Genomic DNA, 20,111 nt, shown 5'->3' with positions numbered 1-20,111 from the left:
AGTCCCTGAACGGCAAAGTGTGCCTTACGGTGACAGCAGCACTACCAGATCTCCCAGGGAAATGCTCTAGTTGTGTGTCAGTCACCCCCAGGAATAACAAGCAGGTATTTCACTTCAGAGCCCTGCTGACAATTCACAAGGCAGGAATCATGAAACGCTCCTGTCTTGTCCCTCTGAGGCAAGCACAGAGGACAGACTCCCATCTGCAGAAGGAACAGCACGGAAAAAGGAACACCAGGAAAACAGGCAGGGCTGGGCACCATCAGGAACCTTATGAAGTTGTGAATTTACATGGCACAGACAGATTTATGCAGAATAATGGCACATCACACCTGCACACATACAGCTGTGTATGTGCAATAGATAGAGGCCCCTGGTTGCAGAAGAAAATGCTGATTTTGCCACTTCTTAAAGGTTAAATTCTGAGAGCTTTAAGAGTGATTAGATTTTTTTTAATTAACAAAACTTTTCACTGATTGAAACCTTAAATGCCAGTTAAGCTGCTTGGGATTTTGCTGTTTGGCTACTGACTTCACCTCAATTGCACATACTAACTGTGGGAAAGGGGGAAAGGCCTATGGGACCCTTCTGCCAGCTCTTCTTTGCCTTCCTGCACCACCAGACTAAAGATACTCCTCCACATCAGGCTGGATGAGTGAATCTCAGTTGCTCTAAGTTCAGGAAAGCCACAGAGTGGAAGTTGCTCAGATCCAACAATGTGTCAATACAACAACCTTTCCTGGATGAGCAGCATTAGGGGACAATACCTAAAGAGAAGCCAACCCTCAAGGGTGTTCTTCCCAATCCTAGCAAGGAGGGTGGCTCTGTGCATGGTCCTCCAAAGGACAGAAGATCCTACAACAGCACCATCAGCCTTGTTTAACCCCAAAAGCCACACCCTTGATTGCTTATTCCTGTAAGGATCTACACCAAAAAGGACTTGGTGCTGAAAGATGAAAGTGTCCTTGCAAACGCAAAGAAACCAATGAGTGTCAAAGAATTTTAATACATAGTGCAAGAAAATAAAGCAAAATCCTACTTTACAGAGTTTTAGTTTTTCATAAGCTAAGACTGTTAAAGAAATGAAAGCACAGAACATTAACTTGGAGGCAATGCTTTGACCCATCCACCTTCCATCCTACACATTTTGAGAATTATTCTCTAAAGGTATTTCCAGAAATCCTGCAGAGGACTCCATAAGGAAAAGTAAAATCATAGTTAATCTGGCTCACAAAACCAGAATGCCCAAATGGACTATTTTCAAGTATCAGTGACTTAACACCCCAAATTAAACATGGAGAAAGACATCTCCCAGCACACCAATACTCAGTTAATTACAAGAAAAATGAGAAACACATAAAAGTACATTTTTAAAAAAACTAAACTACAATTCAGAAAGATTTAAATAAAGATATGGGCTGATATTACAGATATATTTCAGTATAAAGGATATGAAGCTCCCATTTCCATCTGAGTCTCCTTTGGAAGGGGCTGGTACCAGTGTGATATGGCACTATCAAGGCACATTCCCTCTGCTGGTGTCCCAGGACATCATTCACATTCAGCAGGGTGAACACCAAAGGGTGTTCACAGCCAGTTCCTCTGATGATCAGCCTATCCCATGAAACCTACACCCCTCTCCACTCCAAAAGCATGAAAGCTCAGGCCAGCTATAAAGGATGCAAAAGCATCAACACACATAATCTCTTCTATTTCGCAGAATTTTTAGCAATTGTTATATTACAATAAAAGCTAAATCACCCCCAGCCTATGCCTCTCTTGGGTTGTTAAGGAAATTTTCTTTAATGACTCTTTAATTTCAAATCACCAAAGACCAAAATTCAGCATGACAGTAGGTAGCCTGATGCAATAAACATATATATTCATAAAGACTTCAGTTCCATTAAGGCTTTACTATCAATAAACAAGGAATATAAAGTTTATATTCTGGTAAATGTGGAGGAAACAATTTCCTTTGTAGAAAGTTCTGTAGCCAGAAGGCAGCTCAGAAAAAAAATCCTTTAGGCTCAGCTTCTTCCTCCCCTCCCAGACTCACTTTCACCTTTGTTCTGATCCAGCCATAATGCAACTTCATCTGATGTTGGAAGTGAGGTATTTTCCTCTTTATGATAAACAAATGATCTCACAACCACAGGACCATGATTTCACTGCACAACAAGAGGGTATCTGATGCACAGAATGAAAGTTATCCTTCAAACATAAACAGAAGAAATAATTACAAAAGTAAAACAGATGAACAACCACATAAATTAATTCCTTCTTGAATCACTGCTCCTGTTGTCCAAGTCCAAATGATTCTCTTTTCCTATTTAGGAACCCTGAGGGGATGAAAAAATATCCAAGATGGTGAAATTAAAAATTAGCTATTGAGCATGAAACATGCAATGACTGCACTTCATAACGCTTTTATTGCCTCGGTGTTGTATGAATCACTTCAGAGTTCCACACTGTTATGATGAAAAAAATGACACCAATAAAGTCTGAGCAATTGATGTTATGACTTCATCAATCCGAGACTAAATGCACGCACAGAATGACAAATATTTTCAAGAGTATGGAGAAAGCTACCACCTCATTCTGAGCAGGCACAAGTTGTGTCTTTGTCTCCTTCAGAAGAGAATTCTCATGTCAGAAAGATGGAATATTGAAATAATCCTCAGTACAGCTCCCTGTGACACAACCTTGCTTTCCCGTTCTGAAACCAGCCAGATTTGGTGTTTTCAAGAGCTATGAACACAGCTAATACACAGTGAAGCTACAGCTAATACACAGTGTTCCCAATTCACACAATTCTCTCAGGTTCTGCTTCAAGATTGTATCATTTTAACAATGAACTTCACTTAGCTTTAATTTTTAAAAGTCTATAGATTCTGGAAGTATGAAGTAGAATTATCTTTACAATTTCACTAAATCCCAAAAAGTTCAATTTATTGCTACTTAAACCTTCCAAGAGGATAATAATCTCTGCTTAAGACAACAAAGCAGCCATCACAGTAATCTCTCAGATACAACATCAAAGGTAAGGTGCAAAGAAGTGACCTCACACAGGGAGAATGCACCTGCTTTTGACAGCCAACAACAGCTACCCAATGCAACCTTGAATTCCTACTTAGAGTTCAACTTTGATGTAAGTATTTTACTGTTTTTAAAAAAACCCTCTCATCTCTGTAAAGCACCAGTAAATCCAAGCCTGTTCTGGAACAGCAGAAATTAACAATTTTTTCCCCCTCTCTAATAAATACTAGCTTTCTTTTTTTAATTGAGTGGCTAGATTTCCTGACTCAAGTATTAAAGTCCCTGGTAGGATTCTCTCCTTTAACACAATAGCTCATATCCCTTATAAAATCACTAATAGAAAATAAAGCCCTTTTTGTTAACTCTAATCTTGCTTCCTTGCAAGTGTGCCAGAGGCACTTTAATATGGATCAGATCATGAATATCACAAATTACTGCAGCAATGTGTGGCAACAGAAGATCAGATTATTCATATAACAACAATACCTCCTTCCTGCTTTGATTAAAAAGAGAATAAACTGTCACTTCCTCTTGAATCCATGTCTTTCCGATCCTTACAAATCCAGGTTTACAGTATGAGGTAATGGTACAGCACAAACCTTAGAATGATGAATGAGGGGTATTACAGGGTGTAATAAAACCTACTTCATTTTCTGTCAAAACTCTCTCCTGTTTCTTGTGATGTACAGGTATGAAGTTAGCCTAGAGCAGAAGAAGTTAGTAGGGACTATTTTCTATAAAGTTTTCTATGGTAGATTCACAGCAGACAAAATATGAACAAAGCAAACTATGTACAGACAAGCACAATTATGGAAAAATTAATGTACCAACAAGAACAGCCCTGGCCATAAACGCAGTGTAGGAAAATGAAATGAAACTCACAGTTAATTTATATATCAGTTTTGCAATGCAGAAAAGCACACCCCATTAAAGTTCCTATTTTTCTTGGGTATTTCTGGAACATGGAACTGCAGCTTATTTCCCTACTTCAAACAGACACACTGGGAAACAATTGTACAACCTTGATGCTGGCTCGTGGGGAGAGAAAGACAAGAGTAATGACCAAATGCAAATATAAAATGTTATTCACACACTCATTACCTCCTGCAGAGCCCCCAGCATACTGCCATACAACCACAGTGTGCAAAAATTGCTTATTATTAGCAAAAAAACTTATTTCCAGTACCCAAAGACTTAGCTCAAGTTTTAATATGATGAACAGGTGTTCTACCTTCAATATGTCCTACTCCTTTAACAAGGCTCAGGAAAGTTTTGAGTGACACATTGGCCACCATTTGCCCAGTCCAATGGATTTCATAGCCCCCATTGACACTAAGTTTCAAAGGGAACTGAACTTTTTTGTGCCACCCAAATACCCCTGTTGAACTCAAATGAAAACTAACCTGGGCTGATGAAATCTCCAGGAAAATCTTAATGAAGCCTTCCAAGATATTGTGCTGAAGGAGAACATTTAAATTCTTCAGAAAAATGTAGTATTAACATCTGATGGGATGAGCATGTCAAGGAGAACCTTAGAAAGGTGATACTGCTTTTGCAAAAGGAATTAGCACCTCTGATTTTTGGGGCCAGGCTGAAGTCCTAACTCTAATTAAATTCTAAGCTGCTTTTTCCAGCTTTCATAAAATGCTGTCTCAAATAGGCTTATCTTCTAAGAAGTACAGCTTGATCTTCTCATTAAAGAATGTGTTACAATAGAAACACATTAGTACTAAAGCCATAAAAGACTGAAGAAATTATGGACATTTTCCCCAAAATAGTGGGTTGCCTTAGTATCATTTAAAAAAACCCCAACCCTGTACGTTCACAAGGCTGCCTGAAAAGGGGAAACTTGCTGTTTAAATGTTTTTTCAGTGTTACCTCTATTTGTTCTTTTTAATTAATAAAAGGATACATGTACTGACATTTTAAGCACTAATTTACTATTTAGCATCCCAAATTAGGACGCATAAACATTTATGCACTTCATTAAACACTACCTAAGAACATGCTTGATATTAGCAGGAAACAAGGGAGGCTGTTCAAAGAAACTTCAGGGCACACTGGAAAAACACTCTCCTGCTCTTTCCACCCCTCACCACAAAAGCTCTGGCTCCATCCTACAGGAAGCAGCTGCTGAGAAATGAACCCTGGAAATCAGTGGGATCTGACATACCTGTTCAACCACACCTGTGGGGCTAAGGGAAGGGGCAGGAATGCAGGTGCACCACTCTGAAAATTTGGTGCTCCTGTTTGGCAGCACAGCTTGAGGTTGGTGCAAGGCAGCCCTGAAAGTGGACTTTAGAAAGTATAGAGCAAACAGTCACAAGTTAAGACATTGATTACATACAGGTGAAGTACAGGGAGAAACAGCCTGCTGTTTGTCTCATCCCTTCCAAGAGAGGCAGGGCAATTCTAGTACACCTCCTCCTCTTCCTCTCCCCTCCTTTTTTTCCATCCACCGAGCCCTTTAAAGAATTACAGAATCATTTAGGTTGGAAAATACCTTTACGATCATCAAGCCCTGGCATTCACCCAGCACTGCCAATCCCACCACTGAACCATGTCTCCAAGTGCCACATCTATACCTTTTATCATTTAAATACTTCCCTACAAGGAGAGTCCACCCCAGCAGCCTGCTCCTTTCCACATTATCTACATTTACAGGATACTGAAAAAGCCTTCACCTCAGGGTGAACCAGTGCTACAGGAAGGTGCTAAGAAATGGGAAGTTTTTTAAAACTACAGGAAAGAGAACTGCAGTGGTAGTAGAAAAGAAACAAATCCTGACACTTGGGAACAGGCAGGCTGAAAGACAGATAATCACATCTGTGAGCACAGAATAAATGGAAGGTTAATCAAGATCACAAACCCTCAAAATTCATCAATCCAGACCTCAAGTTCTTTCTAAATCCTTCATGAAAGGAGAATATTTTGGTTCACTTACAGACAATAACATATAGTTCAGATGACAAATTATTTCTAAAAACTTTGCATCGCAAGTCTAACTTCAATGTAGAAAATTATTTTTATTTGTAATTAAAATTTGTGCTAAAAGTGTCCATTGTTAAATTATGGACCCAAACAAAGTTGTACTAAATTTTCTACTGTACATACTCTTGCCATAGTGTGGCAATTTTTAAATTGTTTGAAAGTACAAATACACTAAAAAGGTAATATTTCAAGAACAATAGTATGGACACACTGAGGAACTTTATACCACAACCAGAAATCTGAAGTGTCTTGGTCCCTGAAAAAGAACTGATTTCAGATTTATTTATTAAAATGAATTATTATGATTTTACAACTTACAGCTTTGGGTTCTTTGTTGCTTATTGTTTAGTTTTCAGTTTTTTTAACTGTGATGGTAATAGTGATCTACCTACAAGATAATTGAAGAAGAAACGTTCTTTGTGTATTTTTGATCAAATATATTGTTAGAGATCAAAACAAAGATTTATAAAAACAAACGATTGAAACTTCATTTCAGAAAAAAACACTTTGTAAAATACAGTAAAATCCTTTTCAATAGCAAAGTGAATTTTGTACAGTTCTTCCTTCTAAGCAGATGTTTTACTGCAGCTGAGATCCACTAACTTCAGTAAAACTCAATGCTGGGCAAATGGGTCGGTGTCCGCAGAACCACAACCAATGTACAACCGCAGGTAACAAACTGCAACTCGCAGGAGAAACCTTGGAAACTTCAGTTTTCATTGTGAGTGAACTTACAATATATCTTACAATAGTTAAAAGCAGTTTACACCATGACAGAACCGCTCAAAAAATGATCAGTTATAGGAAGAGAGCAACGCTTCAATTCAGCTTCTCCCATCAGCAAAAATTCCACACAAATCAAAAACCAACACTTAAGTAAAACACTAAGACTTTATTAAAAATCCAAAATTTATTGCAAATTGTACTTTGCAATTTCCCTCCTTTCTTCATTTTTACATGATTTATTGATATCCATGATTTTTTCACAGATGTACTTGTTGACTTTGGAGAGTCTCTGTGCAATTTCAGTTTCATCCACAGTTTCTTGTGCTATTCTATCATACAAACATTCTGGGGAGAAAAAAAAAGGAAGAGTCATTAGAATATTTTTAGAAAACACAATAGCCTCGAGTTGGGCTGACTACCCAAGAGACAGCAGTGAGCAAACATTGTGTATATTTGTTGCAAGACAAGAGAAGCTTTCCTTGATTCACTGTCTATCTTGTTAAAGTCAAGATTTGTCACCAGGCTTAAATCAATGGCATGACAACTTCCAGTTATGCTGTGACTACATTAATAGGCTTTCCATACAGAAACAAGGCTAAACCCAGCCTTTTACAGTGCCAGCCTTGCCTGCCTCACTCCTGCATTTGTCTCAAGCTCCACAGCAGATTTAGTCTCTTCCCAGGTGAAGTGTCCCACCAGAGCTGTATCCAGAGTCACTCCCACCTTCACCCCTTCAGAGAGTATGGAAATGACAATGCTGAGGAAGAGAAGCAATAACCAGCAGAACACTAACTCATTTATTTCTTTTTTCATATCTCTTCCACATACATTAATGTCCATGTCTTTATCATCTGCCCTGTCCCTGGGCTTATTTCACTTTTACTGGTGGATTATTCAGGACAAGTGCCATCTCCTTGCATGTTTGATCAATACACTTTCTGAAATACACATTATCTGGAATACAAAAAGCCAGTGATAGCAATAACTGCAAAAGCAATGTGGGCAGTGAAACTATTTTTCTTCCCAGATTTGGAAGTTTGGTGCCAGAATCCTGCAGAATTTACTGAAATCTGCAGTAGTGCAACACACACAACTCCTTAGTGAACAGGCAGGTTTGGGGTTTTTTTGTTTTCATAAACAGACCAATGTATTTTGTTGTGTAGGCTTCCCAGACTGGTTAAACAAACTGTTCTGCTTTGCCTAGTGATCTATTCCATTAGCTGTTTATTGCTTCATATACAGAAAGCCATAGAGATTATTGCTTAATTAATGTGCTTTACAACATTTCTAATGCACCATATTAAAAAGTTATGAAAATTAAGTACTATGCATGCTTTGTAGTTCATTTGGAAACCTCTGAGAAGTTTTATAAAAGGTTATTTTGCATTAACAAGGTTTATAACAGTGCACATCCATCATACTTTTTATCATTTCTTTATTACATACTACACAGTGGGGATATTTAAGAAGCTATAGAGATATCAGACACATTAAGAGCTAATGTTGTCATTCAAAAATCTATTTTAAATAAGTTAGTCTGTGTCCACAGAATGATGAGAGCATCTAAAGCAATGTGAATTTTACGTTGTAAGACGTACTGAATATAAAATAAATGAAATTAACCAGCATGCAGCCTGATAGCTGAAATGCTGATCATCTGTAAACTATGATTGGAAATATGACACCTAAGAAGAGGCACATCACTGGGAGCCTGAAGAAAGGCAGTCTGTTTGCAGGGCATAAGCTGGCCCTGCAAGAGTGTCAGGAACACTCCCAGGCAGATACACCCAGTAAGGTGAACTCCCATGAAAGACAGGCTGTGTTGTTCATTTAGCCACAAAGCCAAGCACAGAATCACTTGACAGAACTCATTCAAAAGGTGTAATTTTAAAAGTTGGTGCGAACCAGACAGATCCTCGATCACAGTTTTTCCTCTCCATCTCTTCCACTTTTGTGAGGGGGTGCAGAAATAGTAGTTTAGTACTTACATATGGATACTGGCTTAGGGCTTCAAAGAGTAATTTGGAGGTTTTGCTCCCTTGTGTTTTGGCTTTACAGGAGCACAGAGATACCCCTTTGTACTGCTGAATACCAAAAATTCAAGCAGACCTCAAAGGCTAGCCAGGACCTTCACTACTTTTCATGATGCCTGATCCAAATCACTGGCTATGGAAAGCTCCCTCAAATCTCAACTATTTGTCCCCTTGCTGGTCATTTCTTTGTTTTGTTTAGCTTTCTTCTCCATGGGGGCAAGACCTGCTGACACTGACGCAAAGGACACAACATGGAAAATCATGGTTATGAGCTACCCAGTCCCACTGATACAGGCAGTCTGACACCTGCAACACTGGCCATGCAGTTTAACTGGTTCAAGAGGAGACTGTACAGGCTGGAGTCCAACAAAAGGGAAATCAGAGACAAGGTGAAAGAAACACTAAAAAGAGGAACATGGAAAACCAGGGCATGTAACAGTAGAATTCAAATGAGGGTTGAGGCTTGAAGCAGAAGTATGAAAGAAAACACAGAAAAACGAGGAAATAGGGAAGAGCTGAATTGCTGGTGAGTGTGAAGGTATGGAAGAGAAGAAAGGGAAGGGCCCCATCTGCCTCTCATCATGTACCTGTCGGAGCAGACTCCCAAATTCACTGTAGTCAAAACAAGGGGAGTTAGAAGAAAGCTGTCATTTAAATGGCTCAAGTAATATAGAGTAGCCCTGACAAAAGCAGAAGAAGAAATTCTCACAGAAACAACCTTGCCAGCAGCACTGAGGAGCAAAAGCCTCCAGCAGGGAAACTGGAGACCACATTGCAACGGGCCAGTGGAAAATAACCCCCTTGTGCCACGTGCTTGTAAACGCACACCAGGGCAATCAATTCTGCTTCTGCATCTGGAGCTGCCAAGGGGAGCCACTGCCACAGAGTGGATTCCTTATGTGGCCAGTACGTCAGTGCTCAGCTACATGTGTAAGGATTGTACCTAAAGACCCCAGACAGAGCTAGAAAATCAGCATGGAACAGCTTCTACTTCCACATATAATCTTGAAGCAGACTAGTGAATAAAAAAACCCACGTCCTTTTTTCTTATAAACTAAGGAAGATGACAGCACAGAGATAAGTTTCCAACTTCTCCCCACACAACACAGACGCAGACACACGCACACACTCAGAGAGGAACCGTATTTCTTACTCCAAAACATGGTACTTTCATGGTCAATTACACCACCTCTTAATGAGTTCACAGTTAAGAGCACATAGCAACTAATAACAGGAAATGCAGAATAATGAAGCTCTACCAAATGGGGAGGTTTCTTTCAGCCCTACTGCAATTTAGTATGGACACAAAACCTAAAAATCCAATTTCAGTATGTATTCCATGAAGAAACAAACTCAGTTCTGACTTAAAAAGAAGCCTGAAATACCAAGAGAGACAGAAATGATGCAACACAGGCATGATGATACAAAGGGACTGAAATTCACCATTCAGTTTAAATAAAGAAGAAGGCCTCCTCCCTCTCAAAGTACTACACACATGGACTCAGGCTTGCAGTTACTGAAAGTGCCATTGCAATTTTCCCTACCAGATGAGGTCAGCAATTTACACTTCCTGTCCAAATTCCAATTCAAGTGCAACAATTAATTTTTACTATTTCCATTTTCTTCACTTAAAAGGGTAGAACTATTCTTTCTTGCCTTTGAAGGTATTTTTATAGTCACAGCTATAATGGTTTCTGTGCCTCATGCCAGAGCTGGTTATGTTCTGGATAAAAGAATGTCATCAAGCTACTCTCAGCCTTGTTTAAAGAATATATGCACTTTAAAAAATCAGCATGTTACAAATGAATTCTAGAACAACATGTTGTTCTCCAGGCTTAGAGTCCTGCCCTGCAAGTGGTCTAAAGTGAAGATCTTTTCAAACCTTACTGAAGTCAATGTACAACTCTTCAGCTGTGGAAGCCTGCACTGTGCACAGCTATTGCAATGTGTTTTACTGCTCCTGGGTATGTATGCACTTCACAATGCAATAGCAATCTGAATTACAGTTTTTAATCAGTTAATTTTAAATGAGCTGAAAAGAAGCATCTTTCAACTCGGTGATTAATGGTTAAACTCCAAAGCAGGAAGCAAAAGTTTTCAAATAACCTACCTCTGACAATGCTTAATTTGTGAGGTGAGAGAGGTGGCTTGGGAACGGCATCTTTCTTTTTTTTGGTTGCAACTCCTGTGACACTTCTGTTCTTGAGAACATCTGTTCCCCAAATCATAACCGCTAGATTTTTTGTATACTTTGAATCTCCTTGTGTTACTTGCAGCTGGTGCCATTTCTCCTCATCTACCCAAATTCCACTGCCAAGATGGACCTAGAAGGTAGTAATAATAACAACTTATCTATGGTATGTAGCACACAACAGTATCCAAGTGCTAGGAACATTAATATTAGGAACTAAAATAACAGTAATTAGGGCTGAACAAATCCATTTTGCCTAACTCTGAAACTTTTACGACTTTGTGGGTCAGGGAGTTCAAGTCAACCTCAATATATAATATAGTTCCTTTTAGTAATCCCTACTTTTCCCCCCCACATAACCTCTCTCCTGAAAGACTGTGGTCAGGAACAGAGATCGAAGAAGGAAACAGTGAATACATCCAGTATTATATAATTATGCACAGCATATAAACCAAGCAGTTGCACCAGCCTAATTCAGGAGCAAGATTAAACACTTCCTTTTGGCTAAAACAGACTTTACCCAAAGCACATTTCAGAGGCAGTAGAGATGGAATTACTTCCTAAATTGTATTCCATACCTGTTGGCAAGACCCAACCTGATTGTATGAAGTAACTGGAAGAGGAGAAAGGATTTTGAGAGCTCCAATTTCAATATAAGCCACAAGAGTTTGGAAGCTTTGTAAAACTTCCAGCTCTAACACAAAGTGTTAGATCAATGTGAATGCACCACATGAATACTGTTTTGTGGTTAGGCAATGACCCATTGCAGCAACATCATAAACTTTCCATTATCCAAACAATGGGAAGTCAAGGTATTTCACTGAAGTACTAAAGCAGGATAACATGGGTACTGGGAAACGCAGTGTGAAGCCACTGGAGAGAGTCCAAAAGGAAGATGCTCAAGTTTGGTGCTGCTTATTACTCTTGCTCAGCACTGACTGTGCTTGATTGTCTCCCACAGGGCAACCCTATGTCTGTACTCCAAGATTCCCAGTGCTCCAGTTTTAAGACAAATGCCAGACAAGAATCTGAGCACCATCCTTGGCTGCCACTACGTGTTTGAGCTGCCAGCCCTGACACTCAGGACACCTTCTAGCACCAGCAGAGGTAACTCCACGAGTAACCAGCACAAGTCTGACACAAGTGCAATGAGGACACACACGCTGGCCCTGCATGGAACCACAAATACTTTGCACCCTGTATGTCCATGCTCCAGTTCCTGGAGTACGGTGCAGACTCCTGAACTACCTCTGCACACAGCAAGCTTTGCTCACATGGTGATGGACTTCACTCACTGGGACACACACTTGCTCTCACCCTAACAAGCTAAAGTGTGACCTACACCTCCCAGCTGCTGATCACAGCTCACTGCTCTTACCTTCAGACAATCTGGACAAGTGCAACATACCAAACAATTGGATAGCTACATATCCAAAATCTAGCTTTGATTAGATGTGGTCCAATGGGGGTTCTTTCTATAACATTAACACTTAAAACTAACTTTCGACCTTATGATTAAATAAATACCATCAACAAAATCCCACAGCAAAACTGCATCAGAAGAGTGTTTGCCTTAACTGCTCTGCTGTTAGTTTTCTGTGGTTTTACTCAATTCATATGGCTTTAAATAAACTGTGCCTGCTACCCATACAAATCTGAGCAGTATCATGGAAGTCTCATTAAATGCAATGAAAATTGGACAAAGCTACTGTAAAATTTTATATACCCAACATTTTACTGCTTGTATTCAACTGAATACCATTTTTCCTTTAAATGGAAACCTGCTTTAATTATTAATGAGGACTATAACCTCAAGAAATTTTTTATTACAACAGCATCCTTCAAAAGCAACTAGATGTTTAAAAACTTAAATAGAGTAATATGACTGGTTTGACTGCAAGCTATGTTATATTAAAAAAAGAAAACTCTACCTTCCTTAAAGCATAAAACCATGCAGCAAGCTGACTCTCCTGCAGAATCTTTTACACTAAAGGGATTCTAAGAAGCTTTTCACAAGTCTGCATGGACAAAAATTAAACTAGTAATAACCACAACACAAATACTCTTTTTTTTTTTCCTTTTTCTCTGTTGTTGAGCCTCTTCATAAATGATTTTTTTAAAAGGTACACTCTTTTTGGTGCTCTTTACATGTTTTGTAAGGCAACTTCAATGAGGAGTAAGTAGTCTGTACTGAGAAAATAATCTCAATACATTTTTAAATTCAGTTATTTATGGTTAGGTCTTGAAAAATTCTCTGGGAAAATGTCTGAAAATTACCTAGAAAATAAGTATGATTAGAAATGTTGTGACACAGCAAATTTTGGGTGTCAGTATTACATTAGTTGTACAGATTGTTGTATTTCATCAAAAATCCAACTCCTCTCTGCCAAAAAAAGGGTTTGCCTTTGCCACAGATTATTTAGTCTCTAAAGCTACTACATTATTCATTAGCTTGAAGTGACTCAAAATAAAAGAAAAAGTCACAGGAAGTATTTTTAATATTTATGCTTCAGACAGATCATCTCTTCTTTTAACATGCTTCATTTATTAAAAAAGCAATTGCTGGTATGAAACACCTATGGCAACAGCAACTATGTGACAGACAGCCACAGCCACAGCAACCTTACATCTCCCTTTTTCTATTTCTAGCACTGTTATGGTGAGGAATTCAATCTGCCTGTCTCAGTTTACCTCTTTGCAACATGCCTGGTACTGTTTCCTGTCAGTCCCAAAGCTCCGGGAAGTTTACTGTACTTCACACTCCGAAGACATTCCCTTCTTGCCGGAAGAGCTGCCCCATGAGCCAGACTCTTGTCTTGATGAAATCAATGGGAAATTTACTCCCAATTTCAGCAACTGTGGGATCAACCTTCAAGCGGCAGCGAATTCAAAGCAACGCTCACCAGCGTGGCTGAGCTAACATCTGCAACAGATCTAAAACGTGTCTCAGAAGATGAACTCTTTTTTTCCCCTCTTTCTTCTTCTTTCTTTTCTTTAAATGAATGCCATAGGCTCTTTTTCAGTGACTTGGTTTTCCCTCTGGAGGGAAGAGATTTATCTGCTCTGAAAGAACCCTACTAAGATCAAATCTGGTGCCACAAAGGGTAAGATTTGTAAAAAAAGTATTTCGACTACTCTAGTGGTGCATATCAATAAAGGAATACTGAAATAAAGCCGTAAATAAGGAAAACTGAAGAAAACTACCCTCCAATACTGCAAATACATTATTAGTTTACATTTTTGTCATCTGAGCTGTCTGTAGACCCAGTAAATAGGCAAACCAAGAACCAAAATTACAGAAAGAAAATTAAAGAGATATCAGTATCTGTTAAGACAGAAAATTTCAGCAAAAGAAGTGCCAAGAAGCTGACAGATGAAAAAAGGTGCAGGAAAAGCTGCATAGAAATACTAAAGGATGCATCCTATCCCATAGATCTTAAGTGGAAGAGAAGGAGGTAAAGGAAACTCACACAGTAATACACCCTAAGTACTCGTTGCACAAATTTACACAAAATAATCAAGCAAATGACGTATTTAAATATATTAGGCAAGAAAAGCTATCTGAACCAAATACCTGTCAAACTGTCAAGATTCTACTATTTTTCAAGTATATTCTGTCCTCAATGATTATGTTGAATTTTTCTTCAAGAGGGACAGACATGGTGCAGTCAATCTTCTAACACAAATCAGAAAATGCAGTTTCATGCTATATTCCATCAGTAATTCCACTGCACAGCAAAGCTGGAATGGATGTTTCCTCCCTAAAGATTCTCAGATTAGGGTACCAAATGCATCTATATACACCAAGAAACAGGATCTGCACAGGCAATTCTGAAGGAATTACAGTTTTGTATAAGAAACATCACATTTATTTAATGATAATGAAAACAGTTGTAAAAGCAGGCCTAGGTAGATGAGCAGTTAATGTGTTAAACACACTGAAATCTGAAAAAGCTCTCAGTCAGGTTCTGGCAAACTAGAGCTAGATGGTATTTCAGCAACTTCACAAAGTCTCTGGAAAGTAGCACTACATCAGTTCAATTCAGTGGCAATGCCCTTCCCCAAGGGAGCTCATTTTCCTTCCAGGGTTCATAAATACCTCCTGCACTCCAACCCAAACATGAGGGCTTCTCTGCAATATGGCCACAGCGCATTATAAACATTAAAAACCTTTTAGGAAGAAGTATTTTGGTTAAGTAGACTCATGTAACTCTATAACGTGGGTTACTGACTTTGGTCAATATTTGGTCTATTTAGGGTGCCACCAACTGAAGACTATGTCAATTTGCCTGTGCATGAATATTTATTTAGTAACTATATTCCTCATGTTGCACAGCACTCAATGCTCTCACCACTGAAGATACTTTTCTATGCTCTTCATATCTGTGTAACTTCACAATTCTCAGCACAACAGCACACCTGCATGAAAACTGAGGAAGCTTCTACAAGCTGCTACCATGCAAAACCCCCACAATCAATGAAAACTCCACAAGAACATCACCAGATGGACATTTAAAAATGATTCATGCTATATATAATATAAAATACCTTTCCATTCTCGAGAATATACTTGTCCATTACTGGAACAGGGGCAGGGAAGTACGTTGATGTATTTGCTTCCTCACTGAAGGTCTTCTGTACCTCAGGTTCGGGCTCAATTGACTCAGGTTTTACTTTTTCAACCTCAATGGCAGGTCCTAGACAGTTAAGAAAAGAGAGCTGTCTGCTATCCCAGAGAACATGAAATCAATCCCTTCATCACCCATGATTAGCATAAAATAACATATTAGTCATGTTCATTTTAGTGTTAGAAGTAATTGAAACCAAAACCCTACTTCTGAACATCAGAAACTAAACACAGGATAAGTATCCCTGCTTTATAAACATTAAAATGTTTAATTTTAATTTAAGTGTTTAATTTTATTCCTAAAGCATAAGGACAATTACAGATATGGGTAAGATTTCTTCAATTCACACTAAGAAAATTATGTTAAAACGACACTGAAATTATAAACCAAAAGCAACAATAGTAATTCTTCAAATAAGAATTGCTATATAGTTGCATAGGAACCTGCATAATTTACTGTGATAATTACATAAATTATCCACAAAGAATTACAAATATTATAGAAATCCAAAATCTCTTTAGATGTAACAGAAGTGTATAAAAATAGGGAGGATCTGCAGAAATGCTATGAAGGAAACAGACTTAGGTTCTTTATGCTGAAGTACCTTGCAGAGAAAGAATATCAAATGTTAAAAAACCCCCACATAAATTAGGATTTTGATTGTCCAATTAATTCAACACTGATTTTTGTTTTTAATCAACAAAAATTATGCACAAATTAAACAATGGAATACAACTAAGCATATGTTTGAGACTTTAAAGGGGGATAGTTATTTTGTTAGTTATCAAGTTTTCTTTTCCAGATCGAAGTTATAAAATGTTCCTAAAAGGACAGAAGAACAAACTAAAAATAATTTGTGAACTGGATTTCATGACTCCATTCATTGCAGGGCTTCCACCAGAAGTCAGGGCTATGGCCCAAAGCCTATCAGTGTCCCTTGATGTGTGGCTCTAGGATCCCAAGAAGCTCCAGCAGGCATTGAAGTTCCATGTAGGGCCGGTGGCTCCACAGCACAGCAAGGCTGCCAGCTTGGACAACTCTGGACACCATGGAAATACCCCATGTCCAGAACTCTAAGGATAAACTCTTGTCTAAACAACTTGTCAGTGCCAGATTGTCCCAGGCTGGTGCTGAGAGCACTGCACTACCCTGCTGTCCAACCCTGACATCTTCAGCCAGTGACAACCCATTCATCAGTCAGGTCACCCCTCAGCTCCCTGCTCAGTGTTTGTGCACACAGACACAGACCTGAACTGATCCAACTCTGCAAGTCACGCTGGCACCACAACTCAGGTCTTAGTCATGCATCTTAAATAGTTCTGTGCCTGGAACAAGCACAGCATTCATCCCTCCTACTTTGTGCAGTTTCATTTAGAGATTATTATACAGCAACAGCAGTGCTTCATCCGTTGTCAGCATTTGACATTTATCCTATAGCTTATCCTACACCTACATAGCCAGTTAAATGTTCTCAGCTGGCTGCCACTCCACGCTCACCAATGACTAAAAGTTGTCTTGGCAACTCAGACAATCCTCCACTGCAGTGCCACCAACAAGAGGGTCTTAAGAGCCACCCCAGCACAAGCATGGCACAAACAGAGAAATCACAAAACATCCCATTTGCATTATAATTTCACAGTGATCTTAGTAAGCACCTCTAGTACCAAGAATATACAACAGTACAGCCAAGACAAACTGAACTTCCTAAACTTGAGACTGTAAAGCTCATTCAGACTGGAGGAAGACCTGGACTGGTTAAAGCACTCAAAGCTTGCCCACAGCATGGGCACAGCTGAACAAGCAGATGCAGGGATGTAATTGCCAGTGTGACCTTAAGAAGTCATCTCTGGAGCTGTTAGTTTACATTCTTCAACAAAGGGCTATTTTCTTATACTTTGAAATTCACTTCAAGGGAGACACCTAAGTTTAACCACCTTCTTCCTAGCAGGAAACGTTTATTTCCCTTTAAAAACTTTTACTACTCCCTATTTAGAAGTCTTTTACTGTTTTTAGTCATATATTGACACAGCTGGAATTTGGTTTCCAGAGCTTCCCCAAGGAAAAAGCTGATTAAAGTCCACAACAACCACAGCTCTCACAGGTCAGAATACCTCTGCTCCAATTCATGCTTTAACTACTTGCTTAGACATCACCAAAAGAAAGCCTTTAAAATCTCTTCTCTATATCCTGATTTTTGATTCCCAAACAGAAGCCTGCCTCTAACCAGGCAGTCACCACAGCCACTTCCACAACCACTAAACTCTCCATTTTCAACCCTGCATGCTGTGAATTGCACATGCAACCTGCGCTCCTGCCTGCCTGTCTGCCAACAGAGCAGTGTGCCCCATTCACCACAGTCCAAATTCCCCCTCTCTGCATCTTATTTTAATGGGACATATAAAAATATATACCTCCATCTAAAGGCTTAACAATGACAGCACTTATGTAACAAGGATCAGGGGAAAAAAAAAAAAAGACGATTTTCAGAATGTAAGAAGGAAACAAATGTTTTATTGCAAAATCTTTCTCCTGGCTGCAGTTTTTTTATAATATCCAAGAGGCCAGCAAATTCAGATCAGGATGAAGAGCTAGAAGGCTTCCCTTTACCATCCCTTTTCCTCAAAAATTCATCTTGGGCTACATGCTACTCCTAAAATTAGTAAGAAAGTAAAAACAAATTGACTGATAAAGTGTCAGCATACATTTGTAAGATAGTTTTTGTCCATGGTCTACCAGAATTTGAAACAAAACAACACAAGACAGAGAAGTGGTAATACTGGTACTTCCTGTACTTGATAGAAACCTTGGGCCCTTTTTTTTTTTTTAACATCAAAAAGCCAAACAAATGTAGAAAAGCTGAAAAACAGTAATTCCTGACATGTAGTAAGACACAAATCCCATTTCATTCTCCCTACACTGGTGTCAGTCCCAAAACACTGTAAACTGGATCACTGAAATTCAACTGGGATTAAAAATAAAACCTTGGGGGTCTGCGTGCACATGCTGATGAATCAGTTTCTGAACGAATGTGAATACACTCCCTGACTTTGGAGCAACACTAATTCTCAGCAATATAATATGAAAATGAAGAAATTATCAGGGAGCTAAAAACGCCCAAGCATTATCCCTATAGAACTTCAGTAGTGACCATATTTCCAGCCACAGGGAATGACACAGATCTTGCCCAGGAGACAGTTATTTTTTTAAAGAAGTAATTGAAAGTCTTCTTTTGCAATCCAAGGGCTATTTAAAGTCCCTACAGGGGAGAGTCGGTTATTTAATTCTTTAAATTATCTTACCCTCTATTGAGAAAAAGATGGCAAATTAGGTGTGTTTTCAGGTGCAACAAAACAAACTGCAAAGGCCTACAGCTGCAGGGCTTCCAGTTGCCCACGTGGGCAAGGCAAGAGGCTGCACACATTATTCCAGGAGCTCAAGAGGGACACCATAACCTTTTCCACAACAGTCACCCCATTTTTCCACTGCTCTGGCTCCCTAGAGCCCTGGTGAAATGCCTGCCTCTCCGTGAAGGGATGTGTCAAGAAATAATAGACTTAAAATCATAAAGATAATATTAAGCATTTCTCCATGGCTGCCTCCAAGGCTCTTTTGTGACAAAGAGCAATTCGTGTCACCATGAGGAAGATGAAACCTCCTCACTCCTGCCACAAAAGTGGATCCAGTTTAGTAGCAGAGCTGAAGGCCTAAGTCTCAAGTACAATACATTGACTTCGAGCTCCTCACTGAATTCAACAAGTTGATGGGAAATTAGGAGACTGACTACTTGACTGCACGTTAGCTCAAGAGACTGTTCTATATTTGATCTGCAAGTTTAAAATGGCAACAGGCAAGCATTTCCCACAGCTGCAATTCATCAGCACAAACCAGCTGTCATCTCATGCAAAGAAATCACAAGTCTCTAAGGTGAAACAGAAATGCAATTAGTTTGCATTAAGTCCAGCCTGCTAGAAGTGCAGTGTAACATAAATTACATGTAATTTGAAACTCCAGGTTTAAGAGATCACTGCAACTGCAGATGAATTTAGGATGTAATTTATTTTCAGAACAATTTTCAGAGATTATTCATATACCCAAACATACCTCATTTATAAGCTGGAAAAGTAAGGAAGACTAAAAGAGTCTTTACGTATCTATTCTTGATTAAAAGTAGTACTTTTTCATACTGTCATCAGACTCGCTAATTTAGAACATGCTGAAGATGTCTCCCTTGCTAATTATTCATAAGTTTTGTATTGCTCTTTCTAGAACATGGTTGTTTCTCTGCTGTGAATGAGGCTAAAAGGAAAAACAACAGGGTGAGCAACAGTTAATACACCGAGTCTTAGGAAATACAAACCCTGTGAAGGACAAAGCCAGCACGGCCAAATTCCACCTTTACCATCCAATGTTCCTTACAAGGAATACCAACAAGGAATTTTTTTGGAAGTGTTGGATAGCTGATATTTTTCCATATATGTGATTAAATTTAAAGAACTTGTCTTGAAT

General features: G+C 39.0%; 1 protein-coding gene across 15 annotated transcripts in view; it reads right to left on the bottom strand.

Moving 5' to 3' along the window:
• Positions 1-20,111, bottom strand: part of BEND5 (BEN domain containing 5) — an 879,444-nt gene that overhangs the window by 311,588 nt on the left and 547,745 nt on the right. For 8 of the 15 annotated variants that reach the window (XM_085585660.1, XM_085585664.1, XM_085585662.1 and 5 more), the window contains 3 exons: positions 15,526-15,674; positions 10,897-11,110; positions 6,904-7,098 (listed from right to left, as the gene is read on the bottom strand). The exons of 3 other annotated variants lie outside the window; for them this stretch is intronic. In XM_085585660.1, coding sequence (XP_085441786.1) covers positions 6,938-7,098; positions 10,897-11,110; positions 15,526-15,674 — 524 coding nt within the window. In that variant the 3' untranslated portion in view covers positions 6,904-6,937. Of the gene's footprint in view, positions 1-6,903; positions 7,099-10,896; positions 11,111-13,668; positions 15,675-20,111 lie in introns of those variants that run through there. 4 more of the 15 variants (XM_085585668.1, XM_085585669.1, XM_085585670.1 and 1 more) reach the window with 2 other exon arrangements.

Source organism: Lonchura striata, chromosome 8, assembly GCF_050655825.1.
Source record: "Lonchura striata isolate lonStrDom1 chromosome 8, ASM5065582v1, whole genome shotgun sequence".
Lineage (NCBI taxonomy): Eukaryota > Metazoa > Chordata > Aves > Passeriformes > Estrildidae > Lonchura > Lonchura striata.
Note: the sequence above shows the minus strand (reverse complement) of the source record. Positions and strands in the feature narration are given on the sequence as shown.